Raw genomic sequence first — 21,595 nt, 5'->3', positions numbered from 1 at the left:
TGCCAAGAAAACCCTTATCTGACTTCATTATTGTCACTTAGCCATGTCTCTCTCCACAATACCTGGCTAATTTTTGTCCCTTCAAATATCTAACATTGGATTTACAAGTTCAACTTTTCACTACTTGTTTTTATTGTGTTTTTCCCTTAAGCCTTATACATAACATTTATCATCTTAACCACGTTGAGGTGGACAGCGCAGTAGAGTTAACTATGTGTTATGTGTACCTTGTTGGGCACCAGATTCCTAGGGCTTTTTTTTTTTTTTGGCTGCATTGGGTCTTTGTTGCTGCTCGCGGGCTTACTCTAGTTGTGGCGAGCTGGGGCTACTCTTCATTGCAGTGTGCAGTCTTCTCTTTGTGGTGGGTTCTCTTGCTGTGGAGCACAGGCTCTAGGCATGTGGGCTTAAGTAGTTATAGCTTGCGGGTTCAGTAGTTGTAGCTCTCGGGCTCTAGAGCGTAGGCTCAGTAGTTGTGGCGCACGGGCTTAGTTGCTCCATGGCATGTGGGATCTTCCCGGACCAAGAATTGAACTCGTGTCCCCTGCATTGGCAGGTGGATTCTCAATCACTGCGCCACCAGGGAAGTCCCCTAGAACTTTTTTATCTCACAAAATTGAAGCCCAGTGAATAATTCTTTTTTCCACTCACCCCAGCCTTGGCAATTACTATTCCACTTTCTTTTTCCAAGAGTTTGACCACTTTAGATACCTCATATAAGTGGAAGCATGCAATATTTGTCTTTTTTGTAACTAGATTATTTTATTTAGTGTTATGTCCTCAATGTTCATCCATGTTGTAGCATATGACAGGCTTTCCTTCTCTTTTAAGGCTGAATAATATTCCATTATATGTGTATACCATTTTCATTACTTTTTTTTTTTTTACTGCAACTATATGGCTCTGAGATTTCATTTTGCACAGTGATTTTATTTTATTTTATTTTTCCTGGTATAAAACATGAAGGTAACCTTATCACGTACCTTGAATTTACTACTCAGAAACCTTTCTAATTGAATTAGCAGAGGATTTGTAGACATGAAAATTTAACAGATACTTTCCCCAGGTTTCCAAATGATCCATTAGAAACAAAGCAAGTTTATAAATTAACTGATAATCTTTTGTAATGCAAGCTATTTTATAAGACATTTAAAACTGTCTCTCTTCCAAGCAATATGAAAAGAACAAAAATGAAAATATAATCTTTTGACCTTTTGAGTTGAGAGCTATAAAGGTTTTGTTTTGTTTTGTTTTGTTTTTTTTTTAAGGAAACAAGGTTTTCAGGTGATGTTGAACCACTTTATTCTTTTAAAAGGCTTTTTATATGCCTCCTTAGATCAGCCATGAATTTTAGAGGGGGATTATTCCCTTTGAAATTCCTGAACAGAATACAACAGAAATAATCTTAAGCAGAAATAAAACAGTAAATGTCTTAACATTATGAAAGGATCATCAAGCCATTCATTCACCAAGAGGATAAACCCTTCACCTAATTGAACAGAGGAAGAAATGACGAAAGTGGGTAAGGATCCTTTTGCGGCCAGAGCTTGGGAGCATGGCCTTGGAGAAAATAACTCATCTGCTGTGCCAGTCTCTCACCTGGGACCCAGCTGAGTCTAGTGATGTGTTGCTACCAAGGTGAAACTCATTCTTAAAGCTGATTGCCTTTCAAAAGATGGCGTTCCAGAGTGATTACCATCCATAAGCATAATAATAAAGCCATTGGAATGTATTTATTAGCCGCTTAAGAGAATACACCCCCTCCCGCAATACACCTTTTTCCTTTTCTGTCCCTGAGGCTCAGATTGTCCAGTCGTTCATTTGTTTCGGTACAGTTTATATTTCCCAAAGCCCCCACTGACTGCTGTGCAGAGAATGGGCACATCTCCTGATCTCCATCGGAAATTGTTGATCCAAAAGTGTGGATAGGGCCAGGGAGTGAGGGAAAGGGCGGAGGAGGGGAGGAGAACAGTCAACGCAGAAGGAGCCAAAGGAAAGCAGGAGAGGCAGGAGCAGGGAGAACGGAGAGCTGGGATAAGGGGGTTGGGAAAATGTGGGAAGGGAAGGAATGGGGCCACAGAAGGAGAGGGTGAGGAGAATGAGCGTGACATTGAGGGGGCAAAAAGAGGAAGGGGTCAGGGAATGGAGAAGTAGGCAATGTGGAAAGATAAAGCTGAAATTATAAAAACTTCAAATAAAAACCAATTCATCCCAAAGTCTCCTGCAGTGTTTCTGTGAGACAGTGAGACTGAAATAGGAAGAGGCCCTTTATTTTCTTAGGAAGAGAACGCAGACTGGAGGTAGGAGAGGAATGGGAGAGAACTTTGCAAACAAAGAGAGCCTGTGGCCTCTCAAACTGCCCCCACCCCATGCTGGATGAACTGTTCACACCACAGTCCCTGACTATCCAGAGAGGGGGGTCTGGGACCGAAGCCTCATCTCCCTACAGGCTGAGGGCTGGAGAGTCACAGTGCAGAGTTGTAGGAGGTGGGCAGGGCTTAAGGAAGAGGGCCCTGAATTCTTCAGGGATGCAGAATTAGGAAACTTAGGGCTTCCCACCTTCCTGCCCCAGGCTCCAGGGGACACATGTGGTGCCATAAAGGAGAGACAGAAACATCTACAAACCCAGATCTTTCCTTCAAACCTGCATCCCTAGTCCCTGGGCTCCAGCCTGATTTGGAGATACCACAGATACCACCCCCCAGCCCCCTAGGAAGACTCCCCATCCCGCAATGGGAAAAAAAAAAAGACAAGGCCTTGGCCAGGGGTCAGTGCACAGCCCGCTGCTCTACCTGCCCAGACAGAGGCACCAGGGTCAGGGCCAGCCTTTGATACGAGTGCTGGAGGGAGTGTGCCCCCTCCCCAACTTCTGGCTGTTGCTGGTTGAGAGACTTTGGACAAACTAACCCACCCAAGCTTCATTTCCTCACTGCAAAGTGGATGCAATGACAGGCCCAGCTTAAGATGCATGGAAAGGATGTATTGTGGCCTCAGGTTTATGAACCCTTGATAGCAAGGTGAGTGAGAAATATCCCAGGTGAGTGTTTTTTGTTTTGTTTTATTGTTTGTGTTTTTAAAAGATAAATTTGGTTAATTTTTAAATTCAGGTATAATTGACATATAACATATTCATTTCAGGTGTACAACACAATGATTTGATATTTGTATGTGTTGCAAAATGATCACCACAATAAGTCCAGTTGACATGTGTCATACACAGTTACAACAATTTTTTTCTTCTTGTGATGAAGACTTTTAAGATTTCCTCTCTTAGCAACTTTCAAATATGCAGTACAGTATTATTTAATTATAGTCACCATGCTGTCTGTACATTACATCCCCAGAACTTATTTATTTTATAGTTGAAAGTTTGTACTTTCTAACCCCCTACACCCAGCCCTCAACCCCCATCCCTGGCAACCCCCAACCTGTTCTCTGTATTTATGAGTTTATTAGTTGTTTTTTTTTAATTCTACATATAAGTGAGATCATATGGTATTTGTCTTCTCTGTCTGACTTATTTCACTTAGCATAATACCCTCAAAGTCCATCCATATTGTCGCAAATGGCAAGATTTCTTTCTTTTTTTTGTATTTCTTCCTCTTTTATGTATTCAATTTTAGTATTCCATTGTATATATATATACCACAATTTTTTAATCCATTCATTCATCAGTGGACACTTAGGTTGTTTCCATGTCTTGGCTATTGTAAATAATGCTGCAATGAACATGGGGATGCATGTATGTTTTCGAGTTATTATTTTCATTTTCTTTGGATAAATACTCAGAAATTGAATTGCTAGATCATATGGTAGCTCTATTTTTAACTTTTTGAGGAGCAGCCATACTGTCTTCCACAGTGGCTGCATCAATTTACATTCCTATCAACAGTGCACTGGGTTCCCTTTTATCCACATACTGGCCAACACTTGTTATTTGTTGACTTTTTGATGATAGCCACTCTGACAGGTGTGAGGTGATATCTCACTGTGGTTTTGATTTGTATTTCTCTAATGATTAGTGATGTTAAGCATCTTTTCATGTACCTGTTGGCCATCTGTATGTCTTCTTTGGAATAATGCCTATTCAGATGCTCTGTCCACTTTTTAATTGAATTGTTTGTTTTTGTTGATATTGAATTGTATGAGTTCTTTATATATTTTGGATATTAACTCCAAATCAGATACATGATTTGCAAACATTTTCTTGATTCAAAAATTTGCCTTTTCATTGTTGATGATCTCCTTTGCTGTGCAGAAACATTTTAGTTTGATGCAGTCCCACTTGTTTATTTTTGCTTTTGCTGCCTTGGCTTTTGGAGTCAGATCCAAAAAATTATGACCTGATGTCAAGGAGTTTACCACCTATGTTTTCTTCTAGGAGTTTTACGGTTTCAGGTCTTATATTCAAATCTTTAATCTATTTTGAGTTCATCTTTGTGTATGGTATAAGATAGCAGTCTAGTTTCATTCTTTTGCATGTGGCTGTCCAGTTTCCCCAACACCATTTATTGAAGAGACTATCCTTTCCCCATTGTATATTCTTGACTCCTTTGTTGTAAATTAATTGACCATGTTAATTTTGTGAGTTTATTTCTGGGCTCTCTTTTCTGTTCCATTGATTCATAAGTTGTTTGTAATGCCAATACTTTACTCTTTTGATTAGTATAGCTTTGTAATATAGTTTGAAATCAGGAAGTGTGTTGCCTCCAGCTTTGTTCTTCTTTCTTAAGATTTCTTTGCCTATTCTGGGTCTTTTGTGGTTACATACAAATTTTAGGATTGTTCTATTTCTGTGGAAAATGCCATTGGAATTTCAGTAAGGATTGCATTGAATCTGGAGATTGCTTTCAGTACTATGGAAATTTTAACAATATTAATTGTTCCAATCCATGAGCATAGGATATCCTTCCATTTAATTGTGTCTTCTTCAGTTTCTTTAATCAATGTCTTACAGTTTTCAGTGTACATGTCTTTCACCCTATTGGTTAAGTTTATTCCTAGGTATTTTATTCTTTTTGATGCAATAAATAGACCTGTTTTCTTTATTTCCCTTTCTGATAGTTCATTATTAGTGTATGGAAACACAACATATTTTGTATATTGATTTTGTATCCTGCAACCTTACTAAATTTGTTAATTAGTTCTAGCAGTTTTTTGGTGGAATCTTTAGGGTTTTCTATATATAATATCATGTCATCAGCAAATAGTGACAATTTTACTTCTTTTTTTTTCCAGTTTGGGTGTCTTTTATTTCTTTTTCTTGCCTAAGTGCTCTGGCTAGAACTTCCATTGGGTGTGTGCTTTTGACAAATATGTTTTTGACAAATTCATAAATTTATTCACTCCATTGCACAAATGTTTGAGTGTTTGCTATATAACCAGCACTGGGGATGTCATCAAACAATCCAGACTCCACCCCCCAGCTGTCATCATTTTAGTGTTTTATATTAGAGGGAATTTATTGCCAGGAGGAAAATAAGACCAACAATGGGGATAAGGAGTGTGTGTATGTGAGTGTGTGTGTTTATGTGTCTGGGGCAGGGTGTTTGCAATTTTAAATATGCTTGGGAGTATGAAAGACATCAAGTGTTTCCTGTAGAATTGTAGTGCGTTTGTGGGGAGGGATATGAACAGTGCTGCCTCTGACTGCTCTTTCTCAGATGTTCACCAGGGCAGGTGAGACTGGGGTGAGAGGAAGGAGTCACATCTTTGTGACTGGTTTAGTTCCTGATATCCTCTGACTTTCTCCAGTCCCTTTCTAATGTCCTTTCCCCAGTCTTACAGGAAGGTGTGTGAGACAGAAAGACTGAGAATCAAGCTTTCTTGGCAGAAACATCAATAAATGAAAACTGGCTTATAATGAAAATAACAATAGCAATAACTTCCTGACCCCGGTCATTAGGTACACACTCATTTTAGTTAATACACCAGCACTAGTAAGAAACGTGAGTCCAAGAGACCACAACCCCTCCAGGCATGCGGGGCGCGTAGCCTACCCTGGCGGCGGCCCTGGGGAGCGAACATGGTCCGCAACTGGTTCCAGCGCGCACCTAGCGGCAACTCTGGGCCCAGCCGCGGGGCCTGCACGGGGCGGGGCCTGCACGGGGGCGGGCCCTCAGCGGGCCCCTCCTCCACGGGCAGAGCGCACAGGCCCGGGTTAAAGAGGCGCGCGGAGGCGGGCGCGGCGCACACTGCTGTGGCGCGCGGAGAAGCGGCGCACGTGTCTCCGGGAGTTCGGCCTTGGGTTCACCCAGCTGCTTTAGCCCCCGCGGTCCAGGGTGCCCCCTCGGCCCCCTTGGTGTCCGCCCACCTCTGGCCCGCGTGAGGAGGTCTCGCACAGTTCCCTGCGCTCGTTGGGCCAACTTGCAGGAGCTACTGTGTCGGTGGAGCGGCGCCGGGTTGAACCGGGCACTGCGCATGCGGAGCTCCAAATTCAAACAGCTGTTTCCAGAGGCTGGAGGGCGGGTGGGACCGGGAGCCGCTGGGGTTAGCTGAGGCATTCTCATTCTCCAGGAGGTGGCCTCTTGGGAGCCATGGTGGACCGGGGCCCTCTGCTCACCTCGGCCATCATCTTCTACCTGGCCATCGGGGCGGCGATCTTCGAGGTGCTGGAGGAGCCGCATTGGAAAGAAGCCAAGAAAAACTACTATACGCAGAAACTGCATCTGCTCAAGGAGTTCCCGTGCCTGGGCCAGGAGGGCCTGGACAAGATTCTGCAGGTGAGCTGGAGGTTTAGGAGTGCTGAAGGGGAGCGCCTCGCAGCTCTGGATGACCCTCACTCCCTGTGGGTGGTCCCGGGGTGACCGGAGAGAATGTCTCCCCATGAGCCTGACTGCTGGAATCTGCCGTTCACCCGTGGGCGCAGGAGTCTCCCACGCGCGTGGAGACTTTGGAACCCAGTTTGTTCGGAGGGAAGAACTTGACCCCCGGGTGAACCAGGGCCCGCAGTGGCTCGGTGTGGGTGTGCGGGTACCTCCTTGGTTGGAGGAGGCTGTGGGGCGGATAAAGGCGTTTGTCTTTCCTTGGAGACGCTCCCAGAGTTCGGGAGACCCTCCGGGTGCCGCCTCCTCGCGTCTCTACCACCCAGCTCCGGGGCGAAGTGCGGCACCCGGCCGGCTTTTTTCGGCGTTTCTTCACCAGCCCGGCGGAGTGGCGCGAGGCTCCCCCGCCCCCGCAGGGCTCGAGAGCGGGGGTGGGGGGGGGGGTCCGGGGCTCTTTCGGGCCTGAGCCCCCGGGATGCGGGGTGGTGGCTGGAATGCTGGGGACGCGCGCAGGCTTCCGGGAAAGCTTATCTCGCGGAGACATCCCCGAAGGGCTTGGAGTTCAGCTTTGTGAAAGTAACAGGTTGAACAAAAGAACAACACCCGGAGAGTCCCTTTTCGGGGGACGGGGCGGGATGGGGGTGGGGCGGCGGGCAGAGAAGTTGTATAGAATGGGAAGTGGTGGGAGAGTTTCTCCTCCATGTTGGCATTGGTTCATATGCCCTATGCATGACATTGATCTCACGTGGATAAACTGTGGGGCTTGTTTGGGGATCGAAGACTTCTACCCCAGTTTCTCGAAGGTTCTTGGCCTCAACCATTCACGCTTCTTGGCCTGCAGTGATGGCCTCCCTCCAGTGGAACGACCAGACCTGGGTAAGAGCCCGTGAAGGCTCTAGGTTGTGAGGTGGAGTAGAGATATTGTCCAAGGTGTTACATTTCTCTTGGGGTAAAAGATGCCAGAAAGGAAGTTTGGTGAGAAGCAATATTTAAACTACTGCGGCTCCCCAATCCTTTATGGCTGTGTAGTTGTCTCTCATTTTTCTGGCCTCAACAGCCCGTATGTAAAATGGGAACAAATGTGAAGATATCTTGCCTGGGGTACCCCCTTTTTGTCCCCAAATCGACGGACATTCCCACAGGTGAGCATATAGGTGCCTGCTAGCAGCCGGGCAAATAAAGACTTGTTCTCTTAGGAGCCAGTGGAAGGGGAGGTTTAGGCCAGAAGGTTGGGTGTTGGATTTTAGTGGAGACTCTCCTGTCCGGGAGCAGTTCCCAGGGCGGGGGGCCGTTGGTAGGTGAGGCTGGTGGGAGTATGAGCTTCAGAAGGGAGTGGGGTGTTTTAGCTCCTGATAGCAGGAGTTCTGGGCAGCTCCGCCTTCCTTGAGATGGGTGTCTGCCCTGTGTGTGTGTGTTGGGGAGGGAGGGTCACTTTATAATTTCCCTTGAGGAAACAATTCCTCTGGAGAACGCGTTGTTGTTTACTTGGCTCCAGGGCTTTGTTTAGAGGGGGAAGAAGGCAGGCGGGGATGATAAAGAATCGAGCTGCCCTCGAAGTGTTTGCCTCTTTGCTGCTTCTCCGCTACTGCAGGGGAAGGAAGGAAAGAATTCAAGGCTGAATGTGGGAAAATAAACTTCAAAACATGAAGAGAAGGGAAAAGGAGAGGGGGGGTCGGGGTGAGGCAGCCGGGTGCAGCTGGTGGTTATAGCTTTGGAGGTTAGGCAGCTTTCTTAAGGTGTCTTAAGCTTTCTTAAGGAGCAAGCAAGATGCCTGGTATTTTGAGGTCCTTTTAAACCCCCCAGCGATAACCCTCCAAAAGCCGGCAGGTAGCTTTAGGAAAAGGATTTGGGGATCAGGCCAGTCTGATTTGGAGGTGATTATGGACAGGCCTGTCCCCATCCCCAGCCAACCTCTCAAGCCATCTGCAACTTGGCGAATCCCCTCCCTTCATAGGAAGAACCCCAGAAATGAGAATGAACCAGTGGAAGCATTTCGCTAGCATCACTTTCGGTCTGCAGAAACCTGCCTGGCTTCGCTTGCTGATCTGGGACTTGGGGCACTGCTGCAGGCCACAGGAAATTGGTTTAAGGAAAAATGAAAACTCAAAAATCTTCTTTCCCATCTGGCTGCTCCTGCATTTTCCACTGAGTTCTGTGTTTTATCAGGTTCTGAATAATCACCTTTGTAATCCTAAAAAAAGTCCCTCAGTTGGGAATTCCTGGGGTAGGGGCCCACCCCCCGGGAAAGGCTGTTGGAAGGGGGTGGGGTGCAGCCTGGGTTGGGGTTTTTCTTAGAGTGGAAATTGTGTGTGTACTTTCAAAGGCGTGAGAAAGAGAGTTAAGGCACCTTTCTTTAGATCTCTGGAAATAGTCCCTGAGTTGTCAGGTGCTTCCTCCCTGTTCACGCTGTGGTTGAACTGAGGCGGAGGCTGACTTTCAAAGGCTCAGCGCCCCATTGGCCTCGGACCACGTGGCCGCCCCTCCTTCCTGCCTTCAGAACCATCCTGAACCCTTTTGCTCTCAAGCCTGCTCCTCCAGGTGCCGGTGACCCGCTCCCCCAGCCTCGTCCTAAATTGCAGAGGCTCCCATAAGTGGATTTGGCATTGACCAAGCGCCTAGCGTGTTGGGCGCTGTAGGGGTAATTGGCATTTTATGAGAGGGCACAGGCTGGTTTTGCCATCCGGCTTGGCTATTTACCCATCAGACCTTTTAACTTTGCCTCTCTTTCCTCATCTGCAAAATGGGGGTCTGGTGAGGGTCAAGTAAAGTGGAAGCATTAGGCGTTGGGTGTGTATAGATGAAACTGAGGAGTGCGAGCCTCCCTCTGCTGCACACATTGAGGACACGTTGACTAGGGCAACTTGCTAGGTGCTTTACCTGCATTAGTCAGGTACTCTTTACAGCACCCTTACGTGTTCAGATAAGGAAACTGAAGCTCAGGGGAGTTACCAGGAGGGCACAGGCTGGGGTGGGACCCAGGCAGTCTGCCTCCAGAGCCTGCTTCTCGTACACCCTTGCCCTCCCCCTTAGGCATATGAAGCTGTTGAATGGTTGGTCAGTGAGCTTAGTAAATTGGTTCAGCTGGACTCTGGTCTGCTGGGAAATTCTATTTTCTCTTTCCCCTAGAACAGGAATGGGCACGCAGGCATCTCCTGTGTTGTGCCTGGCTGAGCCACACCTCCTCCCTTACTGAAATAAGCAGCAGTCCACCCCACCCCACTTCTCCTTTGGGGGTGCGGTAGGGGTCGCCCCAAGCCCTGCCTTTCGCTGGCACACCCCATCCCTAATTGGGTTTTCTTAAACTGCTCATGCAGCTGACCTGTTCCCGGAAGCCTCTTGGATCCTGCTGGCCTCTAACCTGCATTGTCCTATTCTGAGGTTTTCCATGTGTGCCAGACCTCTCTCCTTTTATTTCCTGGGCCCTTCGTACTCCCCTACACATGTTCCAGTCCATAATAATAAGGCTAATTCCAATTTTGAGGTTCTGACATCCTGTTATTAACACCAATCCTCCTCCTAAAATTTTAAAAAATATAACTATGGATCATGTAGTAAAATTACATCTGACCAAAATGCTCATACTGGGCACATGACTTGAATTTTGGGGGGAACCGAGGGTTAACATGAAAACCTCTTTTGTTTCAAACCTTGCTGGAAATTGGAAAGCGCACTGGTCCACTTAACTGCCTTTGTATGTAAAGGGAACACAATAGATCTTTTGATTATCCAGAATCACGGAGGCCTCTGGGTCATTCATTTGAAATTGAACTCTCACTGTCTAAGACTGCAGAAATGGAAAGTGGAGAAGTTGGGTTTTTGAAAGGAAATAGAAGAAAGAAGTTCCTTCCTAAAGGCTCATTTTCTTATTTATGTTCCGCTCAAAGCTGAGGGCAGCCAAAACAAGAAAATTCTCAAATCAATAAATCTGCTTTAGTTAACTACTCTGGTTAGTTTTAACAGTTAAGGTGAATTTTTATTGAATCGTTTTGAGAGTTTTACTAGAGTCCTTAGGATGATTACAGATGGCACAGTAATAGAGGCTTATTGAGGGTAGAGATTAGCAAGTGTTGAAATGTTCTAGTGGGGGTGGGGGAGTCCTATGGGGGGTGGTGTAAGGGAGGTGATGACTGCTGCTTCTAAGTATTTTCCTCAGGTTTTGCTCTATTTATAGTCTGGCATTTAAAAGAAACACAATCCTCTGGTTTTGGATGCTGTGCTTGGCTGGCTCTGACCTCAGGCCAAGAGCTTTCATCTTGAACTTGGTTGTTTGCTGTTAGATTGGCCTCAGCCTCTGAACTCTTTATGTCTGTGGGGTGGGGGGGAGTGGGGGGCAGGGAGGTACCAGGCTTTGGAGAACAGAGAAGCCGGGCTCCTGAGACAGAACCCCCAAGAGAGTCTTTGTACAAATTGAGATGCTTCATCTGAGTGGTCCCTCAGGAACCACTTGATTGGCCTGAACTGGGGTGATAGAGAGAGGTTGGATGAAGTAGGCATGTGAAACAGGTTCACCTCCTGATGTTCCTTTTGGGGAATGGAGAACGTAGAGGTGAATCCCCTTGGAGATTTTGCTGAGAGTCCCTCTGGACCCCTGGAATAAGTGGAGGAGCCCTGAGCTGTCGATCCTCCCCACAAGGGTGGGTTGACATGGATAAAAGGACATGCTGCCCTCCGCAGGGATCTTTGTCCACGTGCCACTCGCCTCACTACTGCAGGCCCCTTCCTGTTGCTGAAAGAGTCACCATCCAAGCACTGGGTCATGCCGTCACATCACCCTCATAGGTTGCTTAGAACAGTGCTTGGCACATAGCAAGGCTCATCACGCGTTAGCGGCTGCTGCTACTCACCTCCTAGATGCCCCTACTATGTGATGGGGCCATCCACGCACAAGCGTAGTGAGCATAGAGTCAGGAAGACCTTAGTGTAGGAGAAAGGTCAACTGACTTTTTGTTTTTATTATAGTGAAAAATACATAACAAAGTTTACCCTCCTCACCTTTTTTGAGTGCTGTTCAGTAGTGTCACGTATATTCACATTATTGTGAAGCAGGTCTCCAGAATTTTCTCAACTTGCAAAACCGAAGCTCTAGTCCTGTTAAACAACCTCCCTTTTCCCCTCTCCCCGGGCCCCGGTAACTACCATTCTGCTTTCTGTTTCTGTGAAGTTGACTACGTTAAGTATCTTATAAGTGCAATCGTACAGTATTTGTCTTTTTGTGTAAAATGGTGCATCCACTAAGGAAGACCATATAGAGGTTCCTTAAAAAAATTAAAAATAGAACTACCATATGATCCAGCAGTTCCATTTCTAGGTATATATCAGCCACCTTTTTCAAAAGCTAGAGAGAGAAGGGAGGATAGGCTGGTGGATCTTTCTTCACCGCAGCCCTCAGGGAGGTGTAACACTGCATGATGGTCCTGTACTGCAGCCAGGGGGCAGAGGGGTGAGGGCCAGATGACGAAGCTCTCTGGGCTTAGCCAAAGAATTTGAACTCACCAAATTTTTGCAATTTTCAAGGAGGGGAGTGAACAGCATTTCAGAAAGTTTCCTCTTCCTTCACAGCAGTTTGCAACTTAAAAGAAGTGGAGTATTCTACTCTAAATTATCGCCTGTTTCTGTGGGCTGATCCTTTCACCCTATGGGTGTTCTGATAAGGACGCCTCCTCCCTTTCTCCTTCCAATGTGTTGGAGTGTGGGTCTTTCCCCCAAAGCCCACAGAGCTCACAGCACCTCCCCCAAAAGAGCCCACCCACACTCCCTCACACCCAGCTTGCCGTTAGGGTACCTCTGTCTTCCTTCCATGAACCCCTTGGGAGGTCCAGGTCTGGGTCCCCTCCATTTGATGACCTTCCCAGATTATACCTTCTTTGCTCCTTTAGGTAACAGTGCGGGTAGCGTGCTCCAGCTCTGTACAGCTCTGCCTGAGGCATCTCGGCTTTCTGTGAGCAGTTAATCTGGCCCCCGAACCTCAGAGACCTGGGCAAAGTTAGGGGATCACAGAGGGGTCCCTCCCTGCCAGCTGTCACTTCTGTGTGCACTGAAGCCTCAGAAACCAGGTCGGGCTTTAGCCCTCGGGAGCTCAATCTAGCTGGGGAGAGAAACAGGGCCACAGTGGTGAAATGAGGAAAAATGTAGCCCTGGTGCCCAGTGATGGGTTGCATATGGTGAGGCTGGAGAGATGGACGAGGGTCAGAGGGCCTCAGAGGATTCGGTTCCTGTGTCCTGAGGCCTGTAGAACCCTGTGGCCTGTGGGGCATCTGGCTCTGAACAAAACATAGCCCCTGCCCTCAGAGAGCCCCTACTCTAGAGAAAGACAGGTGAGGAGCTTGTTACCTGACATTGGTAGGTACACCTGGAGGTTCCAAGCATGTACTGTTGAGAGATTAATTTCTGCTCTTGAACTTAAAGAAGGGGGACTTTGAGGCAGCCAGGAGGGATGAATGGTGTGAGCTGCAGCCCCTGGGAGCTCTCTGCTGAGTACCTCCCATGTGCCAGGCTGGTTCTTTACCTGTATCTCGTTGAACCTGTCCTGTGGGTAAGGTGTTAACTTCTCTGCCCATTGTCTAGGAAACCCGAGGCCAAGGGGTTTGCCCAGGGCTACATGGCTAGCCAGAGGCTAAAATTCACCCTTCCTTGCTGACTGCAGAGCCTTGGGGCCTGACCAGGAGTGGAGGTAGAGCCAGGAGGTAGAAGTGATGGGAGTGGGCAGGGATTGGGGGCCGGAGGTGGGGGTGATTCCAGCTAACGGTTACTGAGCACTTGCTTCACCACAGGCAGTGGGAACTGTTTATGTGCATCGTCTCATAATCCTCACAACAACCCTTTGCTGGAGGTACTCTTACCAGCACCACCTCAGGGCAGAATGGATAGTTCAAGTTCACTCATTTGCCCGAGGCTGTACTGCTAAGAAGTAGAAGATTGTGGATTTGAACCCAGAGCCCACACTCTGAACCATTCTGCTCGATGTGAGCCGGAAAGGTGGCAAAAACAAGGAGCAAAGGCCTAGAGGTGGGAAAGTGGTGTCTTCAGAGCCCTAGGGTGCATTGGGCGGTTCTCTGTGTGACTGGCTGATTACTTAGCCTCGGGGCCTTGAGCAAGTCAGTCTCCTAGTCTGTGAAATGGGACAATAGTTCAGTATTGCCCTCATGCCTGCAGAATCCACATAAACACTATTTGACTGAGTGCCTGACACATGCAACTAGTGATTTGCTATGTGTTAGCTGTTCTCTGACACCCTGTCTCTCTAGCGTTGGGGGTGGGGTGGTGCTGTTCCTGATGCCCAGTTCAAGCCCCACAGTATATTGAGCTCCCAATTTGGAGATGGAGACACAGATGATAAAACCCACCAAAACTCCTGGTGGAGTCCCCACCATTTTCCATTTCCTGCAGGTTCACCCACCCCCTCCCTCAGTGGAAGGTGTATTTCCTCTTCCCTTCCAGCAGAGCCCTGCTCCCTCCTCTACAGAAAGGGGACAAGGCTTTCTCTGCTCAGTCCCGGCTTATCCCAGGCGTTTGTTAAACCTCTTCCCTTCCGGAGGATTCCTGGGTCCAGATGGCCTCATGGGTGTCATCCCTGGAGGGTGGTCACACAGGATGTGGGGTCAGAGTTGTGCTCTCCCTGGGGCCAGACACCACCCATCTCCCCTCTCAATAGGCCCTTGCTGGCCAGGTCCCTTGGATTGGCTTTGAAGTGTCCATTCTGTTTTTCCCCTCCTAGCTAAATATTTGGGTTTCCTGCCGAACTATTTAGGCAGTATTGTGTACTTCTGGCTGTTGTCACCTCCCATGGCCACTGTAATCTGGCTAAGGTTGCCTAGCTGACACCTCCCATTAGGGAGAGGCTTGCCCCCAGGCTAGGCTAGAAGCTGTGTGGGGGAGGGGCTTACCTGGGGGATAGGGCCAGCTTGGCTGTTCCTGTAGCCTGGTGGCTGGCCCTGTGGGTTGCCAGGGGTCTTGTAGGCCACAGCAGCTGGGGAGGACACAGGGGAGCCCCTCCCTTTGTCTGTGTGGCCAGTGCTTGGGGCTGGAGCTGGGGCCGGGAAACCCTTATCTGAACCACTGTGCAGGGAAAAGCTGATTCTAACGTGGATTCTGATTCTCCCCACAGTACTGGTTTGTGCTGTGTGACCCTGGTCAGATTTCACTTCTCTGGACTCTGCTTCTTGGGAGTAAGTTCAGCCTTTCATTCAAGAAGGCTTGGAGAGCCTGTTAAATTAGGCCCAGCTAGACTGCAGGAGCCCTGTGTGGGCAGGGCCATGTCTCCCTACCCAGTTCCTAGCTCAGTAAGTGACTTGCTCAGAATGTGTCTGTTGGGCCCCCCGGGTGCCCAGTGGTGTGCCTGGCTCAGACGGGGAAGCCAAGAGTCATGTGGACCTTTGGGTTGGAGTCTAGTCATGAGGGGCCCAGCCTCCTGCAAGGTCAAGGTGGTTACCTGGGTGAATTGAGCCAGGCCGGGCTCTGGCCCCAGAGAACAGAAGGGGAGCGGCTTTATCAAAATTTACGCCCATTTCCTCCTTCTAGCCTTCCAGCCGCATGAGGCGGTGCCAAGTTGCCTGGTGGTCAGCCGCAGGCTTTAAAGTCACACCGCCTTTGCAAGCTGCACCCTGAGCCCCTGGCTTCATCAGAAAGTAGGAGTGATGGTATCTGTCTCTCTGGGCGCGAAACCACTGGAGAACCCAAGAGGAAGGCGCACTACGAGTTCACCTTTAAGACCAGCTCAAGGTTATCTTCTCCCGTTTGAGGGACTTTATAGAACAAACAGCTCTGCCTCTCTGGGTCTGTTCATCTCCAGGAGGCCCCTTACGCCTTTCCCCTGGGATGAACAAGGCCTGTCTGCGTGAGCATGCCGAGCAGGCCTGTCCTCCCCAGGGTAGGTGGTTTCTGCTTTCAAGGAACTTGAGAAAGAGCAGAGACCCAGTCCTTTGTGCAGATATTTACCAAGCACATACCATGTGCCCAGGCCTGTTTTGAGACCTGCTGTAAAGAGGATGAGCCGTCCCTGCCTGTCAGGGAATGTCCTCAGACCGCGTACGGTGCGTACGGCAGAAACCGCGAGGGCACGCGGGGGTGGGGGTGGGGGAGCAGGAGGAAGGCCAGGCTGTTTGTAGGGGAGAAGGGTGTGTTCCTAGCCCTTGGGCATGACTGCAGCCTGCGGGCATTAGGCCTTTTCTACCCCATGGTGCACCCCTTGGGGCAGAGCTGACTAGGGACGTTGGCACCAGGGGATGGAGCAGGAGTGGTGCCTGCGGCACCTGGGTGACCTCTAAGGAGCATGCAGACACCCAGGCTTTGTGCCCTCCCCACATCCCCACCCTTGGCCTTACCATGGGTCTCTGCAGACCCACTCACCTCAAGTGCCTTCCTGTGCCCTCTGTGAGGTCTGGCAGTGAAATGTCATCCCTTTTGCTATATGGGAAAACTGAGGCCTGGTGAGAAGCTGGGCCAGACCGTCTCTAGAACCAAGCTTAGGTGAAACTAGCTCTGCTTGCCCAGGTCCAGAGCCTTTCTTGGCCAAGCTGTTTGTTACCCGCCCTCTAATGCCCTTTTGAACAGCCTTTAAATCAAAATCTTGCTGTGTGTTAGGGCGCAGAGCGCTTCTTTCACTTACACTAAACTGGCCTGGTTTCCTAAACTGCCCCAGCACACCCTTTCCTTGAGTGCCAGCTTTCCCACCCACTAGTGAGTTTTTCTGAAATAAGAGGCAAAGGTTGAAGTTGTGGTCAACCATAGGCTCAGAAAAAAGGATTTTTTCTAGGCCCTTCAGAGCCTGTGGCAGAAGTAGTCTGATGTCTCCCCAGGGAGTTTCCCCATCACAGGACCCTGCTCCGCAAGTGTCTGAGCCCAAGGAGCTGTTGTTGGCTGGTTTCTTGGAGGCTGGCAGGGATGGGGGAGGAGGGTCAGGCTCTGGGTGCCACTCCTGGCAGCAAATCATAAAATGTGAGGCTGAAGGGAGCATGGTGGTTATCTAACTAGCCTCCCTTTACAGCCCTGGAGCCAAGGCCTAGACCTCGGGAAGTTATGTAACTTTCCAAGGTTGCTGTGCTCACCAGGGCGGGGAAAGTACATTAAAGGAGTTGGTAGAGCTAAGTGGGGCAGTTAGGGAAGGCTTCCTGGAAGCAGAGGCCACAGGAGGTGAAAGGTAGTCAATTACTGCCACGGCAGTCAGGGATCCTGATAGAGCGAGATTGGGACTCTTGACTCAGAAAACCCTCCATGGCTTCTCCCCCAGACTCAGAGCCAAAGTCCTTGCAGCAGCCCAAGTGATTTGGACTCTGTTCCCTGTGTGGTCTTGCCTCTGTCTGGAGCCCTACCCTTGATCCTGGCTACAGACAGGAGGCCATGCCCTGAGGGTGGGGAGGCATTCTAAAACCCTGCACACTCACAGCAGGTTTCAACTTTTACCAAGAATTCAGGTCTATGTCCACTGATAACATAAGTCACCCTGCAGGTGGAGCAGAGGGAGGTGCTCCAGCAGTCAGACCACAGCAGTGACTGCAGCTGGCACTTGGTGAAGGAAAGGCAGGTGGGGGCCATCCCACACCCCGGGGACTCCCAGGAAACTCATTTTGCAGATAAGGCAACTGAGGCGAATAAGTTATTCAAGGTCACACAGCTAGTTAGTGGCCTGGACCCAGGCCTTCTGGGTCCAGAGCCAGAGCCCTGCCCCACTTAGACCCCCATGGTGTCCTAAATCAGCACTTGCTTTCCCCTGTGCTGGGCCACCAGCCCCTCTTAGAGACTGAGTTTTCTCCTCGGGTCCTATTGGCTCCAGCTCCCCGGGAGCGGGCTGTGCATGCTTACTGACCGTTTGCTGAGAACTGCTCTCTTCAGCTTTTGTGGATTCTGACACTGGTCACTGTTCTGACCACATTGACCATATATAGGTTTGTTTGCTATTCTCAGCGTGAAAAGTTTTAAAGCAGGACAAACGTACGTTAGGTAAGTAGGTGCCGCAGCTCAGGGTGGAGGCCATCAGCTCCATCCCTGCCCTCCAGCCTGTTCCCCTGGCATCCTTATGGACCTGTCAGGCTCTGACCCTTCACTGCAGGGTTTGTGGGTCAGGGGACCCAGAGACCGAGCTCTCGAGAAAGAATCAAAGACCTGGAGTAGTGAGGTGCAGTTTAGTTTGCCTCTCGGCTCTAGGGTTCCTGTCTGAGTCCCCACATTACCTGCTACCGCCCCAGCAGCTAAACCCACACTTGTGACACGTCCCTGACTTGGCTTCCCCAGGGCTAACCCCTAGCAGCGCTGTGGTCTGCACCTTGGGAGGGAACAGCTTTCGTCTTGCCTTTCTCCTGGGGTGTAAGCGCTGCTCAGATCTGCCTGCATGACTGGGGACAGACTGGCTATTTTGTAGCATGCTGAGGACCCTGGGGCAGGCCCTTCACGGACTTGAATGTTGATTTTTGGCTTGGGTGCTCCTTGAGTCTAATGCAAGGTTCTTGTTCCTGCCATGCCCCCGGGTACAGGATGGCACCTGTTCAGACCCACTGGAGGAGAAAGAACGGCAGCCCCATCCCCTCCCCATAGCTCCTGTTCAAATAAAACTCTTGCCTCCCGGGGCGAGGAATGCATCCTGACAGTGTTGGCTTTGGAAGGGTGCCCTCCCCTCCTCAGCGTCCCGCCCCCTTTGGAGCAGCGGGTGGAAGGGCTGCCTGTGGAAGGGCTGCCTCTGGCTGAGGGATAGTGCTGAGTGCAGAGCACGCTGATGCAGTAATGTCTTGTCAGCACCCCCCGGGGAGCAGGAAAAGGGAGGGTGTCCTGATTATCAGCTTTTCAACACCCCATCCCCCAGACTCCAGCCGCAGCCCTGAGATCTACTGATGAGTGGCCCAGGGACTGGGAATTGGAAGACAGAGCCAGGTCCTGGGCCTGGCTCAGCTGACTTGCTGTGTGACTAGACCAGGTCACTGCCCCTCTCTGAGCCAGGGACTTGTTCACTAAGGCCAATTAGACTCTTAGCGCCAGCTGCAGGCCCAGTGCTGGTTCAAGGTTGTGGGAATTATGAGACGTATCAGACGTTATCCTTATCTTTGAGGTTGGGGCCGGGCCCTGCGGTGTGTATGAAGGATTATTAAATAGGGGTGCAGCATGTTGTAGGGGACTCGTGTGCTCCAAGGTAGAAACGTTGCCATAGGCTGGGGCCGCCAGGGAAGGCTCCCCTGACCCTGGAGGTGGCCTTCTTTTGAGCCCCATCATTCTCTGGGCTCCTCCTTCTCCCCCACGTCAGAACACATTGCACTGGGGGTTGTGCCTTGTCTGCACTCCTTCCCCCTCCCATGAGGCCCTCGACTGTGCCCCATTGGATCCCAAACCTCACACTGTGTACGAGGGTAATGATTAATGAACATCCGAACCGTGAAGCTGTGTCTCTTTCTCCTTTGGCCTCTGTCCCACCAGCCCCCAAAACTCAAAGGTAGGACTACCAGCGCCCACCTCCAATCTGAAAAACTCCTGCCCCGGGCCCTTCCCACGGGGGCCACGCCTGGCCAGATTCTACCCCAACCCAGCAAGCACTCTGGGAAGGCCCCCCACCCTGCTGCCCGTCACATGCACGGGGCACATGAGTGGGGACGCTCCGTCCTCTGTTGGGACAGGTCGATAGGTTGCCTAGGGAGGTGCGTCAGCATCCCCCCTACCCTCCCACACCCCTGCCCCGGGCGTGCACCTGTCTGGACCCAGGGCTGGCTCCCCAGGGCTGGGGCAAGGCAACTTCCGAGTCATGAGGGGACACTTTGGGTCCTGCTCTAGGAAGTTTCTGTCTCCACGATGCCAGGGCTTCAGAGTTCGTAGGTCTCAGTCTTGGCACGCCCTCTCTTTTTGGAATGCCCCAGGGCTGAAGGCTGCCTGTGGCCAGACCCCCCATCTCTTCCACCAGCTCTGTGTTGGGGTCACTGTGTACGTGTCTTAAAATTTTCACTTGCCAGAGCCGGTGTCTATCTGTGTACACACTCTCCACTCCCAGCCACCACTGCACTGCACACAAGTTGATCCCTGCTTATTGAGTGACCTGGTAGGCTCTGGCCTGTGGAGTAGGAGACCCTCAGACAGACCAGCAGGGGCACCTACTGGGGCCCTGGGGGCAGGGGTGGGTTCACAGGGCTTCGATTTGGTGTTTTCAGTGGGGCTGAGCTATGAGCCAGACTTCAAGTGAGACAAAGACAAGACAGGGGTGAGGGCAGCAGGAGACTCTAGTTTCATGCATGGTGCTGTGTTAGCGTTGAATAATTGAAACTCGACGTGAAAACAGAAGGCGGGCAGCGCTGAGCTGGAGGCAGGGTTATTGATGCCTTTTCTTTCTCTGCTTCCCTAGTTTTCCGAAATGCTGTTGTATTGCTTTTAAAGCAAAGAAATCGAATTTTCTGAAAGGGTAAGATGCATGCATATAGCGTCAGCCACTCCTACACTGGCTTTTTTTTTTTTTTTAGGAGTTTATTAATTTATTTTTGCTGTGTTGGGTCTTCGCTTCTTTGCGAGGGCTTTCTCTAGTTGCGGCAAGTGGGGGCCACTCTTCATCGCGGTGCGCGGGCCTCTCGCTATCGCAGCCTCTCTTGTTGCAGAGCACAGGCTCCAGACGCGCAGGCTCAGTAGTTGTGGCACACGGGCCTAGTTGCTCCGCGGCATGTGGGATCCTCCCAGACCAGGGCTCGAACCCGTGTCCCCGCATTAGCAGGCAGATTCTCAACCACTGCGCCACCAGGGAAGCCCTACACTGGCTATTTTTAATGTACGAGGTACACAAAGCACAAATAAACATGGTTCTAATGGCGCATACTCCGAAAACTAGTGTCGCTTCTGAAATTGCTAAACAACGTGTTATTTTTCAGTTTAGCTGCCAGAGGGGTGGCTTCCTGGGCAGCAGTGCTGTTGAACACTTTTGAGGGGAAGGGTCTCAAAGACTGGGGAAACCAGGTGGGCTTTCGGGCTGCAGACCAAGAAGTTTGAGATTGGACACGATCTGATGGTCACCAAGAAGACAGTGTGGTTCCCCGGGAGAGGCCTGGCAGAGCTGGGGGAGTCCCAGGGGCTGTCCCCAGTGTTGGAGTCAGTGTCCCCTACAAGGGAGGGGATCCTCCAGAGGCCCACGGACAAGTATTGTCTTAGCCTCTGTGTATATCCAGGTCTTCCGACTCCTGTGGGGGCCCATGGAGACTTTGCCCTCCTTGCCTTTTGGATTGACAAAAGACACAAACACAGGAAAGATTTGGGACAGCCCAGGACCATGCATGTAATTCAGAGCCCAGAGCATGCTGCAGACCACGGCCAAGGCTTGGGTGAATCCAGGGGTCCAGGGTAAGGCAGACCCTGCCTAGGTAGGATGTGTTGTGTTTGACTGCATCCGTATGGTAATTACCACCCACAGGTCCCTAATTAATTTTATTTTAACATGATATGTCTAACTATTGTGGCTGTTTAATTTTTAATTAAAATTAATAAAGTTTGAATTTAGCTCCTCTATGACACTGGCCACAGTCCAAGGGCTCAGTAGCCACATGGGACTGCTCAGATAGTGTCCCATCAGCACAGAGAGTTCTCTTGGGCGGTGCTAGAATGCTGATGGAATCCGTTGAGGTTCCTAAGGGCACACTGGCTTCTCTTGGTGCCTAGTTAGATTCCATCCTGCTCTGGGGTGGGCGAGGTCAGAGCTGGCCGGCAGCCTTGGAGTGGGGAGGGTGATGTGCCGAGAACCCGAAGTGGGGGTTGCCCCGTCCCACCCCCCGGGAAACTTGCAAGCTCCTCTGAGGTGAGCATCCCCACCCGTCTGGTTCACAGAAAGCGCGGCTTGGCCGGGGTCTGCTGACCGCCCTGCCCGCTCTGTCCCATCAGGCTCAGATGAG

General features: G+C 50.0%; 1 protein-coding gene across 1 annotated transcript in view; it reads left to right on the top strand.

The window, feature by feature from the left end:
* Positions 1 to 6,533: 6,533 nt before the first annotated feature.
* KCNK5 (potassium two pore domain channel subfamily K member 5) overlaps positions 6,534 to 21,595 on the top strand; it is a gene marked incomplete at both ends in the record, with an annotated part of 35,206 nt that continues 20,144 nt past the window's right edge. Inside the window, one exon of the mRNA XM_079712775.1 lies at positions 6,534 to 6,719. Within this exon, the coding sequence (XP_079568901.1) occupies positions 6,534 to 6,719 (186 nt within the window). The remainder of the gene's footprint in view (positions 6,720 to 21,595) is intronic.

The sequence above is a fragment of the Hyperoodon ampullatus genome, assembly GCF_949752795.1.
Source record: "Hyperoodon ampullatus genome assembly, chromosome: 10".
Classification (NCBI taxonomy): domain Eukaryota; kingdom Metazoa; phylum Chordata; class Mammalia; order Artiodactyla; family Ziphiidae; genus Hyperoodon; species Hyperoodon ampullatus.
The sequence above is the reverse complement of the archived record's forward strand: the minus strand, read 5'-3'. Positions and strand labels throughout refer to the sequence as shown.